The sequence below is a fragment of the Topomyia yanbarensis genome, chromosome 2 (assembly GCF_030247195.1).
Source record: "Topomyia yanbarensis strain Yona2022 chromosome 2, ASM3024719v1, whole genome shotgun sequence".
NCBI classification, from domain to species: Eukaryota; Metazoa; Arthropoda; class Insecta; order Diptera; family Culicidae; genus Topomyia; species Topomyia yanbarensis.
In genome coordinates this window covers 346,609,515-346,632,161 of record NC_080671.1, presented here as the reverse complement: position 1 = coordinate 346,632,161, position 22,647 = coordinate 346,609,515, and the positions used below count along the sequence as shown (strand labels likewise).

Here is a 22,647-nt window from a genome sequence, read left to right as displayed (position 1 = left end):
GTAGATCTCAAGCGTTTGTATGTTAAACTGCTGAATCCTAGAAGAGAGTGGGTCTCCCCATATCACTAGGGTCGTGTCGCCATGGAATGTGTTGTCTAGTAAATACGAGCGACATTTTCTTGATTGGTCCAATTGAAAGTGTTCTAGAACAGAGAGTAGGGACTTTATGACATGACCAATTCATAATCGCGCGAACGGTGGTTTAATGCTTGAAACCACGTCTGTAAATCACCGATTACCGGGGTGTTTAACCCTTTCATGCCCAACTTTTTTCTAGTGCATGTAGGGTTTCAAAACTATTTTTCCTTGAAAACGGTTGGGTAAAGAAACACGAAAAGCCTATTTTCATAAAGATAGGTTCTTCCATGGCAGTGCTAGAAGCTGGTCAATTTTTACCTTCTAATGCTCAATGCAATTCTTCTAGAATAATTGCAATAGTCCAATTAGGTAGAAAACGTAGCCAACGACAGTCTAAATTGATAAGTTTTATCAGTTTTCAATAATGTTGCACCATAACGAAGATATATGAAAAAATCATTTTTCGTCGTTAACGTAAACTATCCCTGGCAGCACTGCTCCATCGGAATCCAATCAGACTAATTGCAATAACTTCAGCTCTAGAGCTGATCCTTGTAACTGTTAATACTCAAATTAAAGGCAATAATCATATTAATGAGCCTTACTTGTTTTTGTGAGCAAATCTCGCCTCAATCAAAAGTTATAGCTGTTTAAAAACGTTGTTGTCCACAAACAACATGGGCATGAATGGGTTAATGCTGGTGAGTTTGCGGGCGCATGTGTGGATGATTGAAATTGCTTTCCTTTGTGTGACTAGATTTGTGTCATCGCGAAGGCCACGAGCGTTTATATGTTTGGAATAAGAGAGATTGTGAGTATGCAGTGGAAACCCGTTTTTATCAGTCCCCAATTTTGTCAGCTTTTCGAACCGATTTCGTCAGCCAGCCAGGGTTGTGAGGCTGTGTCTACATAATAATGTTGAATATTTTAACAACTTCGGTTTACTAAAGGAAATAAATAAATATGTTGTCGTTGTCCTCATTTTATCACCAAAAAATACACCAAAGGGGCTAATAAAAACGGTTCTTCGGTATATATGAGAGAATATGCATGATTGTGTTAGTAAGTGTTAGTATGAAGCAAATTTAATATATAGCAAAAAAGGAAAATTTACATGGCGAATAAAGATAAATAGGATGCGAAGAGATTGAGTAGACGAGTATAAAATGAACTACATTAATTTTGATATACACGAGTTGTTAAAAAGCAAACTAATAGAAGTACAATAAAAGCTGGCTTATGAAGTAGAAGAAAAGAACACATGTAACATGCAATCAAACTATTTGAACTCGTCTAAATGCCAGCAAATGACATTTATTTACGATTTCCGACAGCTGCATTCTAATAGGATTTTAGTCATACTGTGCTGGCCGAGAATGGATGATTCACTTGCGACGAACTTTTTTTTCGTTCTTTAATTTACCCAATCCGATCTTCCCGAATGAATCAAATCGAATGCTAGAATAGAACACAAAAAAGGGCCAACGAATCCTAGGAAGGAAAAAATTGCACGCGGGTCAATAAATTACCCACTGTTCTATTATATATGCCAGTTTTGCATACATTTACCGACATAGCTATCAGAAGTACCCAGATGAAAACATGCACAGATAGACATACGACTAGAACATAATAATTGTACACTAGCACTAAAAACTACAGTTATTACTACATTAACACCAATAGGCTTCTACTTTCACACTTCTCTAATGGTAGGCCCTAAGTTTGTGCTGGTGCAGAGTAACATTAAAAAAGCCGATAGCCCTCTCGGTCTCCTCGAAGCACCACTAACGAGACGTAATGGTTACATCTTAAAACAGTTTCTTTAATTTTTTTTTCGATTATAGATATTTTAACCTTAAGCTCATTCGCCAGTTCGGGTTAGAAAAATCTCTTATGAAAAATTTCTAACCCTATGTGCGTGGTCGGGACTCGAACACCCAGGTGCGCTGCGTACAAGGTATTCGATTTACCAACTACGCTACGCCTACCCCTCCTTAAAGCAATTATCTGTAAGAGGTTCTTTAAAACTGATGCGCAAAATATGCTTGATGATGTTTGCAATGCCGTCAATCCCGCCAGCCTAGGGGAGGGGATATTTAGTATTATGTTTCATAATAGAATTATAGTTTTGTCTTCAATTTGTATGAAATTTAAAAATGAGTTATTGTTATAAAAACTTTCTACTGGTAATCTACATAATGCTAATTACATATAGAATATTTTCTGTCGTTTTAAGTTTTTATTGACAAAAGATGAAAAAAAATTAAAAAATGGGTCTTTTGTAATTTAATTTTTTATTTTTGTGAAAAGGTCACAACCTTCCTTTCAGTATATATGATTTCGTGCGGAAGGTATCATTCGATGTAACTCTTTCTCAGATAGTTTAATGTGTAAAATTTCATCGGAATCGAAGATGATTACTCACGAAGATTTGCGGATAGATCTTCGTTGAATTTTCAGTAGGTCCACATTTATCGTGAACCTAGAGTCTGAGTTGATTCCGACCAGAAATGTACATCCAATTAAAATATGCTGCAACATTAATCCCATAACTCGGAAGCTTGCCTGGGTGAAACTTTGTCAATCAAATGTTCCGAATAATACATATAAATTCTGCAAATATGCTTAGATTTATCTGGAGCTCGGAACAGTTCCAATCTCTACAACCCTATTCCATCGAAGCTAACAGCTTTGACCTCTGAAGCAACTCCCGCTGTTATTCACTATCGCTATCTATATAGTAGAACTGAACAGCGAATTAAACCTACAGTGACGATGCCCGGTCCCCCCCCCCTCATCCTTTGCTTTCCACAAAATCGAGACAAAATTTTCCGAACAAACATCCCAGTGTCAAGTGAGGCTCGCACTGCCACCTGATGTTATTATTCCAGTTTTCTCGGAAAACTCTTCTTTGTCACTGACTGCCACGTCGTCAGTTCATTTTACCATTGAGGGCGATTTTCTTCTGGTTCAAACGTTCCTTGCCATCTTGGCACTCTATACTCTGCCTGGTAGTGGTGCAAGTCTTGTACGCCAGCACCGCTATGTATGTGTGTGTGACTGACTGCCTACGTAATACTACTAACTCGACACAGCTACTAAGGAAAAAGTTTAATCTTCTCCAACTTTGGAACCGAACCACCCACTAACGCCCAGCAGGCGAAAAGCTCTTTTTGCCTCTGCCGATGGAGAAAACCTTACCGGTACCGTCCACCCACTCACCCACACAAGTCTTATATAAAACGTCGACACAGCTTCTGGTGATGAGGAGGAAATGTTTTCCACCCATTCTGTAACCACCCACTCTGAAAACAGTATTCGAATGGCGGCATCGACCGGTATGGCAAGGATGGGCCAAGACAGGGGAAGGATTTCCTTTCGTAGCTGTTCTTGGTGCTGGAAAAACAGCAAGTTTCTCTTTCTTCTACCGTAAGACGACGTCCTGTGTACTTGCTTGCTTGCTTGCCTGCCTGCCTGCCTGGCACACAAAGCAATGAACCTTGAAGGTGAATCTGTTCGAATCTGAAGTTGCGTTCCGGTGCTCCTTCAGCTGTACCTACTACTGGCGAACACTACATATCGTACTACTGTGATTTTGCTTCCGTTTTGGCAGTGACAACAGAAAGGACAGATAGTCGAAAACATTCCTCCGTTCGTTGGGGAGGGGATTTCTTTTTTTGTAGCAAAAATTTCCGCCTGCGACCAACTGTGCGCATTTGTCAACAGGAAAGGTGAGAGAGAGAAAGAGGTGGTTGGTGGTGTTTCTGGCATTTTCGAAGAAAAATGTGTTATTTCGTCTGGGAAATATATGCGTTTTTTATCCGGTATTCGCCGGCGTTTCTTTCTTCGGGACTGCTTATGACGTATGGGGTTAGGCAAACGATTATTAATTCATAGCTCATCTTTTTCGTGTGCTCTGGCGTTTTCCGGTTCATTTATGTGATCCATGTGACTATTAGAGGGGTTTTCGGTTGCATGATACAATATGCTCTTGGTTACAAGCTACATATGATTAGGCGGGAGTACCCTACAAGGTGATTTGTTCGAAGGTTGTGAAGGTTTAGCTGCGTTGCTTTGAAATTCTCGTCATTATCTATCATCTGTTGAAAAAGCTGCTGGTTATGACAACTACGGTAATTTGCTGTATTTTGGGTTACAATGCTAAATTATATTTTTTTATATATTTAAATGCACTTTGTCAATCAACGGAATTGGGTATAGTTGGAAGGGCTACTTATTTTTGATGGAATGAGACATTCCCACGTGAAATTTGTTCAATCTACTTTGTTCACAGTCTCTTGTGGGATTTTGTCCACTGCTGCAAATCTTTTGTCAGACCATTAGTTGTTAATATGTCAGAAACATCTTTTGGCCGGGATTGTGAAATTCAGCATCAAATTGTGATTGGAAAGATGTCAAGATCCATAATTACATACTCCGAGAATATTTCTTCGTAATTATGCTACGATCTGTGTTCGTTCAGTCATCTTTCGTGGCTTTTCGGCTACAATTTTTAGTTTACGAGTTGCTTCATGTTATATAAAGTACTATATAAAAATTGTTTGAGTTTTCTAGTGTAGTGTGGAAATTATTCCAGATGTAAAAACAATGATTTTCACATTTTTTAGGTTCAATTCCTGCATTCCTTTCTTTCAGGAAATATCAAAAACGAATTATAGACGCGATCCGTAGACAGACGTCTACTGGGTGCAATCAGTGTTTTGCTGTGGGGACAAATGAAACCCCTGAGTTGATTCTTAGTCCCACCAAGAGTGTCTGCTCCAAATACCGCACCAACATGTTCGAAGTTTGTATGGGATATTTTGACAATTTACTTGAAGAAGGTCCCCTAACTTGCATTTTCAGCACTAGATGGCACTGTATACATCCGTTTATCACCACAAGTAAAAAATAAGAGATAATTTTATTGTCTACAACTTTGTCGAAGACGACAAATCAATACAATCTTGGAGGAAGTTATTAAACTTTCCGTGAAATGATATCTGAGTTAGTTTTGTATGGGGGCTAACAGCATGTGGTAGTGAATCAGTAGTCAACTTTCACGAACATTATTTTTTGCAGCGATAAACTGATACATACAGTGCCACCTAGCGGCGGAAATGCAACTTCGTGATCTATCTCCATGTAAATTGTCGAAAAATCCCATGCAAAGTTGAAACATATTGATCCGGTAGATAGACTTTTCCGATTTGATTCAAAGTTGGAGCAGAGACTCCTGGTGGGATTAGGAATCGATTCAGGAGCGGGGCCGATTGAGTTTTCAAAATCTTTTTTTTTGTCTGGGCAGTCTAGTACGCATTAAAACTCGTTTCGTAAAATGTCAGCCTCAATCCAAGGTCAAGTTGATTCCAGCCTATTATCTTTAGCCGAATAAAGCTAGGTTAGAGTCTGCGTGGCATTCGACGGATTGCAGTAAAGGATACTAGGCATCTGCGACAAGGTACCTGTATCAAATGACGCAGTCGACATTTGTTTCTTCCCAAATCGTGGTTATGACAAGGTATCTTCTAGTTTCTGTACAATAAGTGCTGGTGATTAAATGTTTAGTGTTCTGATCAACGCACCACGCGCTCAAGCGTATTTAAAACGCCAACCGGTGTCCTCAAGGAAGTCACCTAAGGACACTTATCTTTATCGTATCCATCAACGATCTCTGCACCCGCAACAAGTCTGGAAAAGTAGTTTACGCTGATGATCTGAAAATCTAGCGTTCAATTGGCGCTGCAACGATACCCTCCAAGTCTGTCTTATCGAAAGGGTGAGTTCAATCCGTAACCTTCGCTTTCCCGACAGCATCACTGCGACAAAGGCTAAAGTTTTAGCTTTTTGAAACGAAACACTGCTGATTTCGAGGATTTCTATGCACTGGAATCTATATACTGCACACTGATTCGAAGTATGACTATGAAGCATAAAAGCATTCATATCTTCGGAACTATTCGAAGCAGAGTGATGCAATTTTAATTCTTATAGGATAAAGTGTCTATTTTCACCATACTAAGGAGAGTACCTCGCTAATTTATTAATTACTATGTCTACAATGAATGCCCCAATTGTTGCGCTACCATTTGATATATGCGTTTCGCCGTTGAACAAAGATGGCAGATATTGCTCAAACTAACGGCGTCAAATGGGTAGGATGATAATAGAAACATGGCGAAAATGGGTTCATCACCCTATCTGTTGAAATGAAAATTTTTATTCGTAATCTCTCGAAAAATACAAAAAAAAACTTAAAACCGTTTGTAAAATCTATTGTTTAGTCAACTCTCCCCAATAAAAGAAAGTACTCACATTGGCACGATCTGTCAGAGAAGATTTGTTAGATGTAACTCTCTGCTCTGACAGCATCACGCATGAGTTGACTGATTGCTGTCGAGCTGGCTCGAACCATCACTATCCGCTCATAAACATGTCCATGATGACTAGGTACCTAGGTTTTATTAGTATTTGCTAACGATTGAATCTCCAAATGACATTGATGTGCTTGTGGATAAGACAAACTCACTCATTGTATCAGCAAATAAATAGGTTTGTTCGCCTCGAGTTATGCGTGCTTCTAGACGTACCACTTGGTAAAAAACCGAACATGGTGGACTCAAAAAGGTTTACAGAAGAGATGGGAATCGCAGACGGAGCTTGTAAATCTGCACGCAAAGCTCGCAGGAATGCTTTTCGATCCTTTGAGGTAAGTGATTTCAGATTTCAAAACCTTTTACAACAATGGTACAAGTCACAACGAGGCTATCAGATTAAAGATGTTATTTAACTTTAATTAAAAGTATTGCCAATGGTGAATATTTTTTTTAATTTCGATTATAGAGGTTTTAACCTTAAGGTCATTCGCCTCTTCGGGTTAGGAAAATCTCTTATGAAAAATTTCTAATCCTATGTGCGGGGTCGGGACTCGAACCCAGGTGCGCTGCGTACAAGGCAATCGATTTACCAATTACGCTACGCCCACCCCCTAATGGTGAATACTCGCCTAACGAAGACGAAGTATGCAGTAATCTTTACGGTGACATAACCAGCAACTACCCCTGAGTTACTTTAAGACAGTTCCGATTCTTGGGAATATGTAGCATTGTTACAATGGAAGCGATCGAATGGGGAGCTTGAATGTTTTGCTCTGCATAAATCTCCGGGAAAAGATGAAATCATTTTAGTTTTACCTCATAGAACTTCAAACAGACAGTGATCTGTTGCCTTCGTCCGCGTCCTATTTTTAGTCACCAGTGCTATCCTTCAACTTTGTTTTGGTTATGTGACTCATTTTTCCCTTTCTGTTTTATATCAAATAAGCAGGAGTTTTTATTTTATTTATTTCAATATTGCGAATTTTTTGTCGAATGTGATTTTAAATGTTGATTTAATGTCCTGGTAAGGGACCATCCATTCGCCAGTGATGCCAATCGAACTGACATTTCTTCGAATTGAGCAAATGAATTTCTTCGTTTATTTAGTGGTTATTTGACCAACTGGGGAACTAATCCATAGAGCATTTGAACGACCGAAAATAAAAGCCGCAAGGACAGAACATGCTTCGTATAACCAGTTTCAAATATATAAGAATATAAAAATCGGAAATAAACTTCAAGCTTGAAAATCGGAGAGATCCCTTAGCATGAGAATCGCATAAAAATGTTCACCCGTAGAACTCGGCAAGGATGATCCTCCAGTATGAAAACCGGTTAAAAATAAATAAATCGTTCTCAGAAGCATCCGTATATTGTAATGTTTAGGTTAAAAGTCGACTAAGAAAACTACTTTGTAAAAATCGGATATATGTTTTCCAGTTTTCATACTGAAGGTTTTTAAACCTGAAGGTCCGATTTTTAAAATTAAAGTTAATATCCAGTTTTTAAATTCTAATATATTCCAAGCGGGTTTTACGAAGCATGTTCTGTCTTTGCGACTTTTAATTTCGGTCGTTCATTTAATATGCATGAGAAATACGCATGGTCTTGTCTGAGTGGAATTGGGGCTGTTAAATCATGTATGAGAATTAGAGATGGGCAAACCGCTTCACTTTGAAGAGTGAACCGTATCCGATTCAGTCACTAAAATGAATCGACTCGTACTTTGAAAAATGATTGTTTAAGATAAAACGAGAAAAAATCCAGCGGTTTGAGAAACGCTTGCCTGTTACACATATTTGAAATAATGTTCTGTCATAGTTCCATTTTCAATAATGGACTCAATTCATTTTATGTTTTTCGAATACAGTTACAGAGAATGTTAGCATTGAAGGTACATAGGCGTTTTAGCATAACTTCGAAAAGAGTATGATAAACTAATTTTCTTTCCTTCCTTCAAATAGTTGGATCACATGTGAGTGTGAGAAACAGTTCTGCTATTATTTGACAATCTAAAATTTAACTGCAATCGTTGGATTGGGCGAGACTTCCCATTTAGACGCGATGTTGTGCTCCATCTAGCTCCAGTAGCTGTGCCAATTTGGAAACCATGAGAGGGCTTTGCTTCACCTTCGGTTGATTAAAGCACACATTTTACGATTATGTTGGGTATATCAGCTGCTTTGTTGATGTTTTATTCCGTGTAGACAAACAGTGTGCAACGGTTGTCATTCATTTTGTTTCATTCGCTCTAAAGATTCATAAGCATGGCAAACTTTCAATTTGACTCATTCGGTTCTTGTTGGAATTCATAATAATTGGTCACTTTTTAAGTGAGACGCAGTTCTTTAATAAAGAATCGCGGTTCATTCATTGTTTTTGAAGAGTCGATTATTTTGATCAATTCTTGATTCATTCGCCCATTGAGAATTGTGAATTGATAGTTCACGAGAAAGATCGAAAAAATGGGGGAATATGGAGAAGATAACAAAAAACAACTAGTTCTTTGAACTGAACTACCCAACAAGATATTTTTTCAAAATCGAATTTTTAAAAGTATTGAGAGATTAGCCCTTTTTCAATTCATACCCTTAAAAGAAATAAACTACTAAAAATTAGACTCCTTTGATTATATAAGTTGGTTTTCGTAAAAACACGATTCTGCACCAAATATCGGTTTTGTACTATTGTTATAGAACAATTTAGAATGTTTAAAAATAAGTCAAAAATCAAAAGTTTGGTTTTTAATGCCTCGGATTCTTCTCGTCAGTAACTGACACTAATTTGGAACCCGTTAGAAAAATTCAAATCAGAACCAAATTGGCGCGTTAAAAACTACAGCTAAAACGTCGCACGTTTTGTGTGAAGGCCTAAACAGCTGGTTGGTTTCGAGTGATGTCTCGGTAGTGAACACAAGTTCTGGTTCGCTGATGAGGAAGTTGAATCCAATAATAGTATTCTGGTCTGAAAATCGAACGCCTGGCACTATGCCTCATCTAACGGCTCCAAGTTGGTTGCAGATACTGACGAGAAGAATCCGAGACACTAAAAATCAAGCTTTGAAGTCAGGTATTGCGCCCTCATACGCAAAATTTGGTTTAAAACAAATCCTTTTTTGGAAAAAAATTGCATGTCAAATATCACCATTTCAAATATTTACATACAAAAATTATAAGCTTAAAATGCTTTTTCTCCGGAGTACACATTAGAGTATGGTTTGAAAAACACTTTAATCGAAAAATGTAGGCAAAAAAAACGAAAAAAAAAATTACATTTTTACTACTTTAGCCGATGTTTTGTATTAGTGACGCCTGTGTACCTCCTTCTCGAATCAGTAAAACGTTTAATCAGCTACAATCTATGTCTACAATAGGGCATCACAATTTTTTTTTTAATTCTCAAAGCCCCCCCCCCCTCTCATATTGTGACAAATGTCAAAGTAAGCTCAGATGCCAAATTTCACATCATTTGGACAATTCCAGACTCCCGCCCATTTCGCTTGAAATTTTGGAAATTGGTACTATGGGAAAATTTGAGGGAAAAATATATTAAATGCTATAACTTTTGAAGTAGCAATCAGAAAATCACAATTTATACCTCTTTTTAAAGGAAATAAACCTTACATATTTTGCAGTTTTTCTAATGTGAAAAAATCTCAGAAATCAAACGAAACCTTTTTGACCTTTGTCCAATACGAGAAGTTGGGCTTTTCATCATTCATATTAAAAAAATTATTTTCTCGTGCATATATCTCTATTATTCTTCATTCAATTTTCATGAATTGTACCTTGTTGAACGTGGAATATCCTTACGAACAATGTAGCCCAATTTCGTCAATAACAGACATGTCTTTCGAATCCATTTTGGAAGCAGCATAAGGTCCTGATATTTGAGTACTTTTATATATTACGAACTGGTTATACACAGTGCTGAGCAATCGACATATGTGCCCGTTCCAGTAGCTTGTCATATACCATTTCCAGGACTTTTTGAGTTCCTTCTCCGGTCCCGAATGGCTGTGTAAATTTAAGGAGCGATTGATTGCTTCCCGGTTTTGCGCATTGCGTTTAAATTGGTATGTGAAACAAAACACTGTTGCATCTCCGCACTATCACGATTGCTATTTCATTACAATTGGAAAACCAATTCTATAAAAAGTCCGTCCAGAATGTGAGTTTGCCGAAAAGTTCATAGTATTAGAGTACTTTTATGTATCGCGAACTGGATACACGCAATGCTTAGCAATCAACATATGTTCCCATTAGAGTGGTTCGTCATATGCTATTTTTTCAGCACAGCACTTTTTGATTTCCTTTTGCGGTTAGGAACGAATTTAGAAAGCGATTGGTTACTCCTCGCATTTGTGTATAAAAACCTCTATATTTAAAATAAAAAAGTTGACCTATTTTAATGGTTAAATCAGCAATGCAATCGTGAAGAGATACAGACTCATCGTGATTTTTGTTTCGATCCGAATAGTTTCTTTTCCGTTTATTTTTTCATTCGTAAAAAGCTCCATATACTACTAATTAGTACTTAATAACATGCCGCCGAATTGTTACTATGTTATTCCACGTCGAATTTCGGATTTCTAGCAACGGATTAAAGGAGTGAAAAGGAGCGTTACCGCGAACCCGCCTGGACCAACATGGCTGCTGCAGCTTTCGTCGCGTTAGCAAACGATAATGATTGGAAGCGAGGCAAGCAAGCGGATTATATTGGCTACTAGGGTAATGAGCCTATTTTCGCCATGTTTCTATTATAACCGTATCCAATTGAAGCCGTTGGTAAGAGCAGCGTTTTCAGGGCATTTGCGTTATTAGATTGGTTCTTAACAACGAACGTTCTTAACAGCTGTTGATGCCAATTTTTACGTATTCCATTTATTGTAGAACGAGTATATAATGAATTAGTGAGGTACTCTCCTTAATGGGATGAAAATAGACAGTTCACCCTACTTCGGGTTCAGAACTTTAGACTGATTTAATCATTAAAATCGGTCAAAGCTGTCGCCCGCAATAAATGTTTGAAGCCAAACGGGTTAAGAACTTTAAGTAGTAATATTTTTATCAAAAATTTGTTTTCGCGAGATCCATGAGGATTTGATTTTGCAATGGCAAGGACTACTGAAAAATGGATCGTCCATTTTTACCTATTTTGGGTGACTGTTTAAGAAATTTTGACAACTTGAAGAATATGTAGTTTGTTACACTGGTTCTTTGTTGGAGGGTCGAGCCGGCGTTGGTGTCTACTGTCGTAAAATGAGGTTAGATCAATCTATTTCGGTTGGTAGATACTGCACAGTATTCCAAGCTGGAATCTTCGGGATTTTTTGTGACCACTTAAACATGGAATTTGCGGTAAAATTTGTGGTAATTTTTTTAAATTCGTCTGAGCTTTATGAATCCGATTACGAAGCTTCATATCATCTGATATGAAACTGGCCCGCAGTAATGTAATTGCGTATCCGTTTTACTATTTCTAAATTTGTGCAATGCAATTCTAAATCCAACAGATTTAATTCAACTAAATTGCTTATCAAAATTTTCCACTGAATTGTCTAAAATAATAGAAATATCGCACAAGTAGCAACTTTAAACGAAAAGTTTTCACTTTTATCAAGTGTATTACTAACCTTGATTCGCCTGTCACCTACACCAAGGTAAATACTAACAATTGGAGAAGAATGTGATGCACGCTGATGCGATTATGCAAACCGGAAGTTCCTGGAAATTCTAAATCATACCCATGAATGGCAACAAACAGCGGGAAACGTCTATTATGTATATGATAGCATCAGTGCTCACATTTAAAGCCTTCTCGTGTGCTACAACTCAACCGGTGATAAGTAAGCCACCGGAACGCACAAACAGGAACTATTCGGTACGCACGACGATACGATTCGGGTACTACTGCTGCCGCTGCCTGCTCTCGACCCAGATTCGTCCATTCATCCTCACCCCCTCCATCATCCAACGAGTCCAGTCTAGACGGTCCTCTTTCTAGGTCGCTCCTTTCAACATGTGAGTTTGTGCAAATTTTTGGCATTTCATGTTTGCCTAACACAACAAAATTATTTCAACGGGCCTCTAATTCTGGCCTTCGTCGGTGTCTGAACGGATAGAAGCACTCGGTGGTCACTTTCGGCTGGAAAATGATACACACACGTTTCCACCTCTTCCAACCATCTTCCTCGGAGGTTGTAATTTTCAAACCTCGTCGGCTGCCTGCCCTGACCCCGGAGAAGTGATGTGGTATTTTTCGGCTATTTCTCGTGAGGCCAATTTACTGCTCCCAGCCGGCCTGCACTGCATCGGATGTTATCATCGGCTGAAAACGTTGTTGTTGTTGTTGGCTTCACTCGCAAGAGCATGGTACCATCGCGGCGTCCCTTGCCATTTCCCGCCCAGACCCCGGCAAGTAACCGACAAGCGCCGATAATGGCGATGCGATGGAGAAAAGGGAAAATACGTATGGAATAAATATAAATAAATAAACATTCATCCACAGCCTGCCTGCCATTCAGCAGATGATTTGGTTGCTGGAGACCGAGCGCCAAGCGGTTGTATCGTAACAAATGGGTAGAAAGGACGAAGACTACGACGACGACGACGACGCCGATGATGATGATGATGGCAACGACTGCTCTTCTGGTGTTGCAGCAAAAGTCGTGCTTCGTTCGTCGTACACAAAGAGGAACGTCATGAAACTGGGTCTGTGTCAAGGTCACCGAAAGCAGCAAACCCTATATCAACGATAACAAAAACAACAACAACATGTTGCATCAAAGGATTGTTCTTGGTGGTTGGTTCTGCAATGATGAATGCGAATAAGTATATGAAAGGATTCTATTACATCAAAATTACGACGACGAGCTTTGATTAAGGTTAAGCACGAGAACAAGGACTCGAAGAAAAATGATAACTAATTGATATTACGAATATCGACTACAATAAGAACTATTTACCTAAAGGTTGTCGTAATTGATCTTTATACTGTTGATTTTCGGACAACAATAACAATAAAATTGGTGCTTAGATCTTAGTTGGTTCTAGTGAATATTCTCAACAAGGAAGCTAAATCGACTAAGCTGTCAAGTAATAGACGTGTGTTGTGTGTTGACGAATTTTTTTTCTGATGAAGTATAATAATACGGCAAGCTACGGTATGTTGCACACACAGCTGGCCAACCTCCACGGTCCGTGTCTTTTTTTTGTCATCAGTGATTCAGAGGAAATCGAAGTAATTTGATATTCATATAATTGTACTCCGGAAGGAAAAGTCTGATCTGAATGACGTTCAATAGCAGTCAATTGGAACATTAAATTTTTCATTTGAAACCAAGTTTGCAAAAATTGGTTAACAATTTACTTAGAAATAGGTGTGACATTAACTTAGGAACATGTGAAGATCCCTGCGGGCATTAAGAACCATCACAATTGACCAATGTGGTCAAAGCTCCTTTGATTAGCCATTAGAGATCTAGACCCGCGAACCAAGTAACGTTGTACCCATTTCAATCTGTATTGCGTTATACTGTTAATTTGAAACCGAGTGCAAATGCAAATCAGTTCAGTAATCTCTGAGACACTTTTGTGAGTTTGAATAACACGTACATACATACACATGCAGACATTTTCCGATCTCGATGAACTCAATCGAATGGGACACGAACCTAGGCTTCGATTGAAAAGTCGACCTTTGGATTAATTGCAAAGCCTTTCTTTATACGGGAAAGGCGAAAATCTTCAAGGAATTTCATGTGCAACCGCACTTTTTAACTCAAAGCTCCGGAACCAGAACTCTGATCCAAATGAAATTCGACAGCAGTTGATAAGAATACTATACATAGCATTTTAATTTACGGTTGTGACAATCGAGTTAACCATCCTGGAGAAAAAAGTGCCCCGGAGTGGACCTTTGTCACTTTCTCGAATCTTCCGATCCATGGTAGATGACAAAAATCGCCAAAGCGAAGTTTATGTGAGCGTCAGTGAACCAGAATCAGAAATTACCTAAGCTAAGCTAACTGTCAGTGAGCCAGAAGCAGAGATCCCAGTAATTTAGAAAATATAGAAATATTTAGAAGTAAGACTGTATGACTTAGCACTTCGCACCCCCTACTCATACCCCCCCCCTGAGCGAATTGTAAAATACATATCGCAATACGAAGAAGTAGAATCCGTTACATCTGTTACTTGGATAAAGTTCTAGCTGACGGTATTATTGTAGAGATGATGCGGGTCGAATGAACTTGAGTATACAATTTATAACTCATTGAACTAAAACTGAACAAATTACGCTATGCACACATGAAGGGCAGATTCCTATGTACAAGTACTGTAATCCATAAAAAACTTTGCACGGAAGATTGAGAAGAATGCATCACTACCGACCTGCTACACATTTACGGCAAATCACTCCAAAACATAGTCTTCAGTTCCATCACGTGAACCACATATGCTTACCAAATTTGTGGTCACTGTTCAGAGGTCATAACAACAACTGCAAAAGTAGCACCTAGTATCTCAAAACAAACTGCCAATACCACCTCTGCACAGTGGTCCAGAATGCTAATTCAATAGGAATTTTAAGTTGCTACAAAAACTAAACAACTTAGCCTTATTATGACTTTGCAAAAGTTTTCGTAGTTTGTGAGCCTCTTGATTTTGTTAAACAACAGTTACCAAGATCAAAAAATTAACTGTACCATTCTAGGGAACCATTCATAAATTACATAACGCAAAAATTGCCCCCCTCCCATGTAACAAATTTCTTTACCCCTGCCTCCACTACTACGCAACAAATTCGTCAATTTTTTTCTTTTCTTCAGTAAAAACATGTCATGTAATGTTCTAGCTTACTCTCCCTCCCAATATGTCACAATATGTCACATTTTTTGTTACGCCCCCTCCCTCCCTAAAAGCGTTACGTAATTTATGAATGGTCTGTCGTAGAACGACATATTTTAAAAACGTTTCCTGGGGACATATGAGCTCTGTCATGTTTCTTATTTTACAAGAAATCAAAAATCCACATACAAGGTATTTCTTAGAAAAACTTATTTATGGTTATAATTTTTACGGAATTGATTTAAAACTGATGTAGTCTTGACAGAATTTTAGGATGTTTTAGGGCGAATAATATATTACGTGGCTCCACATATCTAACTATTATCGTTGAGGAATTATGAGCATTTTTTTTCGCAAAAATAGATTTTTTTGGAATACCAAAATAACTGATTAGGGCAAGCGAAAGATAATTCTTTTTCAACTACATATGAGGTCACAATTTGAGGTATAATTGAACAATAAATGGCGATTACGATTTTTTTAAAATCCATGAAATTGATTTGGTTTTTCATGACCCTTGGTAGTATATTTCAATTATTTGCCTGGTGAACAATATAAAATACAAAGTTTCGTTCTCACAATATAATTTGGCACATTACAAGACTTTCTATTATTTTCAATAGTGAGTAGGGTGGCTCTAAATTTATTAAAATCAAAAAATTAACTTCTTAATGGTTCGAGATAGAGTTTCGCAATCTTTCACAAAACTGAAGGGAATCAAATTTTTAAAAACTTCGTCGAAGACACTGGAGCCTTATGTCTTGTACTTTCTTTCTATAAGAAATTTATGAAAAAATTAGGGTGTTTCTTCAAATAAAAGATGGACTAATTTGGAACTTTTGCAGTTTTGTTATTTCGTTGAGATGACTTTAGAAATACTTTTAGATATTTTAAAGGAGAATAGTTTGTTTGAATACGCTGAGTCCCTAGCTTCTTTCGTTAGAAAGTTACATATACGTTCTTCTAAAAATAAACTATTTTTTGAGTAAATAATGCAAATAGTAAATATTGCAAGATATAAAAAATATCGCCATTTTCTGGTTACCTATACTACAATGTAGAATGTTTCAAATTGCAGCAATGGTATTTAATGTTAGGTGCCCCAATAGAAAAAAATGATATTTGAAAAACTTATATGTTTTATGTAAAAGCTCTCATAGGCATAAGCATAAACATAAGAGATCGCCCGTAGTTGCTACTCCGTTATTGACCAGAACCAAATTAGGTTGCAAAATGTTCATTGGAACGACATGTTTGGGAATAACATGATGAGCCACATTGTACAATCTATTCTGATCCCTGCATGCTGATCAATACCGACGCCGGCCACGTCCGAATGCAGATCTTCTGGGAAAGGAAGGAATGTTAGTCCGATACATGTTGCTACTAGAGACCGAGGAATCCTCTGCATCTCCACATGTATTACGGGAATGGGAGAGTTGTTAGTAAGTGTGCCAATAGCGTTATCATGTAATAATTGATCTGGGCAGCCGGCTGCCGAGAATTTGGGAAATTTATCATTTGTTGTATTAATACGATTAGCAAAATAAGCAACTTGAACTCCGGAAAGCGGGCTATAAGGAGCACTGCTTATATTTCTTAATAATATTCAATCACGCGACGATTTTTTTCGTGGTTTCTATCGTGTCGGTGCTGATTTTACCCGGCGATCGTTTGAAAAAAATGAGGAATCTTATAAAGAAGGTTCATCCAGACTCATCCATAGGTGTCGCGAAGTTGGTGTTCTAGGATTCGCTCCATGCAAAGCGATGCGACCTGTACATAGTTTATTAGGTAGTAGTTTAGTAAGTTTTCGAGAACACGATCGCTCGAAAAAGAAGATCTTGTTTAGTTTTTGGTTCTTTTCAAACTCTGGGTAGCCGGCTACCGAGAGTATCCTATGTTTTCTAAATAAAAGCAATTTCAACTCCACACAGCCGATCGTGGGAGTATTGCCTAGAAAAGCTAATCTTATCTACATAATAGGCCGGATCACTATTTATTGCGACATTATTTAGACTAATTTCGCTATACCTTCTCCACAATATATTTTTTGGGTTGCAAACTACCGAGTGAAAACACGTTATACACACAAAGAGTTATGATAGCTCGAGATGTTATAAATCAACGAAAGTATTTCCTATTTCTAATAGCGGATTGTTTGCGAAATACACGTATACGAACGATTATATCGAACATTAAAGGGAAATACAGAGGATCGTTAACCTGATGCACGGGCTTGCCACCAATATCGGAACTTGAAATTAGATTCATTAAAACAGACGCGGCGAATTTTCAGTACGTATTGACCCGCGATCATCGATACTAGTCAAATTAAAGTCTTATTGGAGCTGATTTCCCAACAACTATTCATTTTTACGGTATTGTTTTCTCCGCTAGATCTGTTCGCACCCTCTCATTCTGCTACTATTGGCGGAAGGCTGATAGCACCCAGTCGTTGCCGGTCTAAGGACCAAATGCCATTAATAGTCTTAGACTCGCGTGGAGGCATGAAATAGAATTGAAAGGTAACCAATGAACATGACAGCAAAACACTAATTCTTCGTGCTGACATAACTGAAGGTAATTGCTTACCGGTCCCCGATTCCTCTCGCGAATTGTCAATTCTCAAACCTCATACATGATTGAAGTCATCATTCCACTCAAATAAGGCCATGTGTTTTCCCTAAGCTCATTAAATGCTCTTTGGATCAGTTCCCCCGTTGGTAAAACAAACCCTAAAGAAACATAGAAATTAGTTTGCTCAGTCCAAAGAAAAGTTTGCCGACCAGCAGACACGTGTTCCCTTACAATGCCATCATATCAACGAACACCCAAAATTTACATGCGACAAAATATCTGCAATCCCGAATATTAAAGAATCAAAACCTCTACTCATTCGCAAAAAAATAAGAAAGTAAAAAAAAATTGAATATCCAAGGCGGCTCCAAAGATGAATGACGCCTATGAATCACCCAATAAAAAATAGGTGACAAGGGACGCGGACGAAATTAGCTGAGCACTGACTGGCTGGTTTGCCACCCAGTTTTTGGGCGAAGAATTTTTGGGCGACACCTGGTAGTCGCTAGTCGCTGGTGAAACACCAATTATTTGAATATGCTAATTTTTCTTATTGCCGTATCTTTTTTCACTTTTCGGATTGAATTTTTTTCTCTGAAAAACCATTTTTCACTATTTTTAGAATATACACTGTGTTTCTAGATGTTTTCTGTGCACTTTTATTATCCTTGCATCGGGAATCGACGGCCCGTAATGCGAGGAAAAATTTTTTTTTCATTTGCCGGAATTCGATTTTCATAAACTGTCACCACTCGCGTCACTCAAAAATATGCCGAAAATGCTTTTATAAGCCACTTCACCTTGTACAATTGTTAAATTGCACCCTTATTGACAGTTTCGATAACCGGGAGGCAGAAAACTGCGCCGAAAATAATGAAAATTAACCGACTCGAAGAGAGCTCTACAAGAGTCAACCGCTCGCGACGAAGATACACACTCGAATCTCTGTAGTTTAGTAGTTTGTGTATAACAACAAACTATGTGTCCAAAAATAATCATCAAGTTATCCAAAGGTTACTTTTGTGTAAAATAAAAACTAAAAAGGTTTTGTAAATAAAACCTTTTTATCAGAAACACTTTAAAGCTTACATTTGGATTTCTCGTGCAATAGAAAGTATTACAGATAGAGCTTGCGTACCTTCAGGAAATTTGTCTAAAATGTGTTGTTTTACAATTCTATTGAAGATAGTCAAGCTCTATCTCGAGCTATTAAAAATTTCAATTTTAGATCTTGCTAAAATTAAAACTACCCTAGCTTCTGTTAAAAAGAAAAGAAGGGCCTTGCAAGGTACAACAACATTCCTAATCATATTATAAGGCCGAGTTTAGCAATAAGAAAAAAAATCCTGCTATATTTACATTCTGAGCCACTGTGCACTGATGAAGTTAATATCGTTATGACGGCGGGTTTAGGCTGGTGTTTTGTACCTTCAAAAGGCAAGAAAGAACATCTGAGCGTGAGTACCAACACAGCTAACGATGACGACGTTTAACATGAACAACGTAAATGATCAGTACCGTCTTTACGCAGGGGCACACTGGGCCAGGGGCAGAGGCCCCGCGATTTTGGGGGCCCTGCAGTTAGGATGAATCTAAAATCATTCTATAAACAATTTTCCAAAGACAAGTTGCACTTCATTGTTCATAACTTTTAGCGTGTGGGTAACAATGGATCAGTAGCAGGTCGGAATCGCACATTGCACTGTATACCAGATGATCAAGATGTTTAAAGAGCATCGGAGCGACAGGAAATGAGGCACTACATGACTATTGAACCAATTCAAACGTCAATCCAATATTTTGATTAGTTTCAATTTAATTTTAACAATAATGAAACGTTTGATGCACCCCGTATACAAAGTTTGGAAGACGCCGGACCTTAGCCAATCAACCAGAAAACCTTGTTTGGCAAGCGATCTGCGGATGTGGCAAAATATTCATGTGCGTCGTCCAATCTGAGTCTGTCAATGGACAAATCCACATGGAAGCGTCAGTTTGTTGAATAGGGATACTGTTATTACGGTTATTGCACCAGTTCGCTTTCTACGCTTTCCCCGAACCGGTCACAATAAATGAATACACAAAACCTCTCTCGGAATATTTAACAAATATCTACCTCATCAACAATTCGTGCAAAAAATATATTTCAAAGCACCGTATTCTGGCAGAAGGGAATGCGAACAAAAATATCCAATTCAAGGCGATACGTGCGCTTGGACTCAAAATAATATCGATTAATTTCGAAGGTTCCCATATTCGGCCACCTGAAAGTGAAGTTGATTGAAAGGAAAAATGTGGCTTTTTCCAAAGTCGTAAGCCTCTGTTTAGTTTCATTATATCAAGAACATCAAGAAGCTAAAGAACAACACTAAACGAAGCAATGTAAATGGACATGTGCAAACTACATCAAGTATTTAGGGAATCAAAAACATCAGTGTGCTTCGTTCATAGTTACACATTATGGAATATGCACGGTGAAATTTTTGCTACTCTGGACAACATTCCAATAATGGACGTAACCCAGCATTCCTTATTCTTGATGGAGGTATTCTCAATCCTCAAACAACTCGTACAGCTATGATGGTCAGATTACAGCGTCTTGGAAGACTATAGCGTAGTTGCTAAGTCTATTACACTGTACGCAGCACACCTGAGTTCGAATTTCCATCACCGCATATAGTGTGTTAGGCCATTTGGACATCAGCAACGATGCCTGGTTGTGAAAATCTTAAAATCTCTTTGTTTTCAATTTATTTTGAGTCCCTCTTTTTTGTAAATAATTTCAACACGGTTGACTGATTTGACTCAAATTTGGAAAAGAGTTGCAGGGTGGCATGGAGTAGAAATGATTCCGTAATGCTGGGAATCATTTTTTGATCATCTTGCTCTACAGCTGTACTATGTTCAATTATTGGGGTCCCTTAGCTTACTAGTGCCCAGGGGCCCCGCGCAGTCCTAAGACGACCCAAGATGCAGTAGGCGAACAGACATATGTTTCCAGACGCGAAAGAAGACCTTCAGGGGCAATAGAAAATTTGGTACACATCCGACGGAGACTCCATAATTACAGCTTTTATTCATTTATATTAATTTTCGTCGAACTGTAAAATGTCAAAAAAAATGTTTTTTTTTTCGACTACAAATCGCTTGCCAAACCACACTTAAATCATCTAATTGTCTAGATGAATTGTGAATTGTATTTTTTTTTTTTTGGTTTCGAAAGAAGGTGATTATGACACTGGCCTTAAAATGGCACTTCAATAAATAATAGAAATAAAATCAGTCTACAATATAGTAATGGCGAGAACAGTCCTTTGTAAAGCCCTCTGCAATGTTCTGCGTAATATTTCTTAAGTTCGTACGCGTTAGCCCCGTTTCGCAACTGTGTTTTGGTTCATCCTTGATCCTGGCTTTCGGGCAATAACCAGTTTTGGAGCTTTTGAAACCGATTAGTTCGCGTCGATCCATAAATTCAACATCGTAGGTTGATGTTGGATGTTGCGCATGTTTGTGCAAAGCTGCTACTTTTGATTAATTTTTTTTTTATTTTTACAACATTATTTGACGATTGCAAAAACGAAACTGAGAGAATATCACGTAGCCACAAACCTACTCAACTTTATGAGTGACTTTGTTAAAATTCACCTCGTTTTTGTATATTCATCTTTCAATGCTTTAAGAATCATCATGTGCATAGTTTCCTATGAAATCTGTTTGACTTTGCTCGATATTTTTAATTCATTTTAAAATTAGGTATTTACGTTTTCACATGTGAAAGATCACCAAAGAAAAATCCTTTGAAATTTCTGCAATCGAATTCGTAGTTTTGATAACTAATGTCTTAGCAATGCATGAAACGTCGAGATCTGGTGTCATCGTAAAAACAATTTTTTTCCGCTATGGGATTTAAAAAAATATTTCCACGCTCAAAAAAAAAATTCTGATTTTTTTATTGAAATTAGAACCCGACGTGTCGATCATTTTCAAGACATTTGTCAGTTCCCCTAAATCATTTAAATGGGATGATAATGTACTATAATAAAATTTATGCAATTTATGCGGGCTGACAACTTTTCCAGCAGTGCCACTTGGGTTTTCAAGATATATTACCCTAAAAATGATTCTCTAGTTTCCGATCAACTACGTTGCATAAGAAGCAGACATTTATTAGGTTATAATTAGGCAATGACTAGGTACACGAGGTGGGGCCGCAAACCGTTCAGAATTTGAAAATTAAAATCAAGCTTACCCCGATCATTTCTCCATCGTTAATATTTGGCGTCGATGGTTGGCTCGGTCGTGTTGGATACTGCATATAATTTATTGACACGGAAAAGAGAGGAACAGAAAAAAAAGAATATTTGCATAAGTGTTAACGAACTACGGCTGGGCACGGGGAAGAGACTGGTGGTTCAAATATAAAAACGCAATTAACATTTAAAATTATGAATGCATCGTGCATTAACGTGCCGCACCATGAAATAAATATATAGGTATATATTTGGTACATTGATGAATATATGAAATTATTTACAAGGATGCTGATGGTGCGTGCTTGACGATCTACAAAATTCCGTGCGTGGTAAATGGGAATTTTACCGATATTTTAGCCAATTTCGAAATACATTGGGCTATATCCGGGCAAACCTATGAACCGTCACGAGAACGATTTGCGGTTATTGAAAGTATAAAGGTAAAAGTATCCGCACTAATTTATAGCTTCATTTGGGCGGATATTTGCTACATCATTCAGCCGT

The 22,647-nt window shown here is 37.9% G+C and overlaps 1 protein-coding gene across 6 annotated transcripts in view; it reads right to left on the bottom strand.

Annotated features, from left to right (window-relative positions):
- LOC131684162 (trithorax group protein osa) overlaps positions 1-22,647 on the bottom strand; it is a 513,311-nt gene that overhangs the window by 314,383 nt on the left and 176,281 nt on the right. For 5 of the 6 annotated variants that reach the window (XM_058966798.1, XM_058966799.1, XM_058966794.1 and 2 more), the window contains exon 5: positions 22,140-22,199. The exons of the other annotated variant lie outside the window; for it this stretch is intronic. In XM_058966798.1, coding sequence (XP_058822781.1) covers positions 22,140-22,199 — 60 coding nt within the window. The remainder of the gene's footprint in view (positions 1-22,139; positions 22,200-22,647) is intronic. 6 annotated transcript variants of the gene reach the window in all.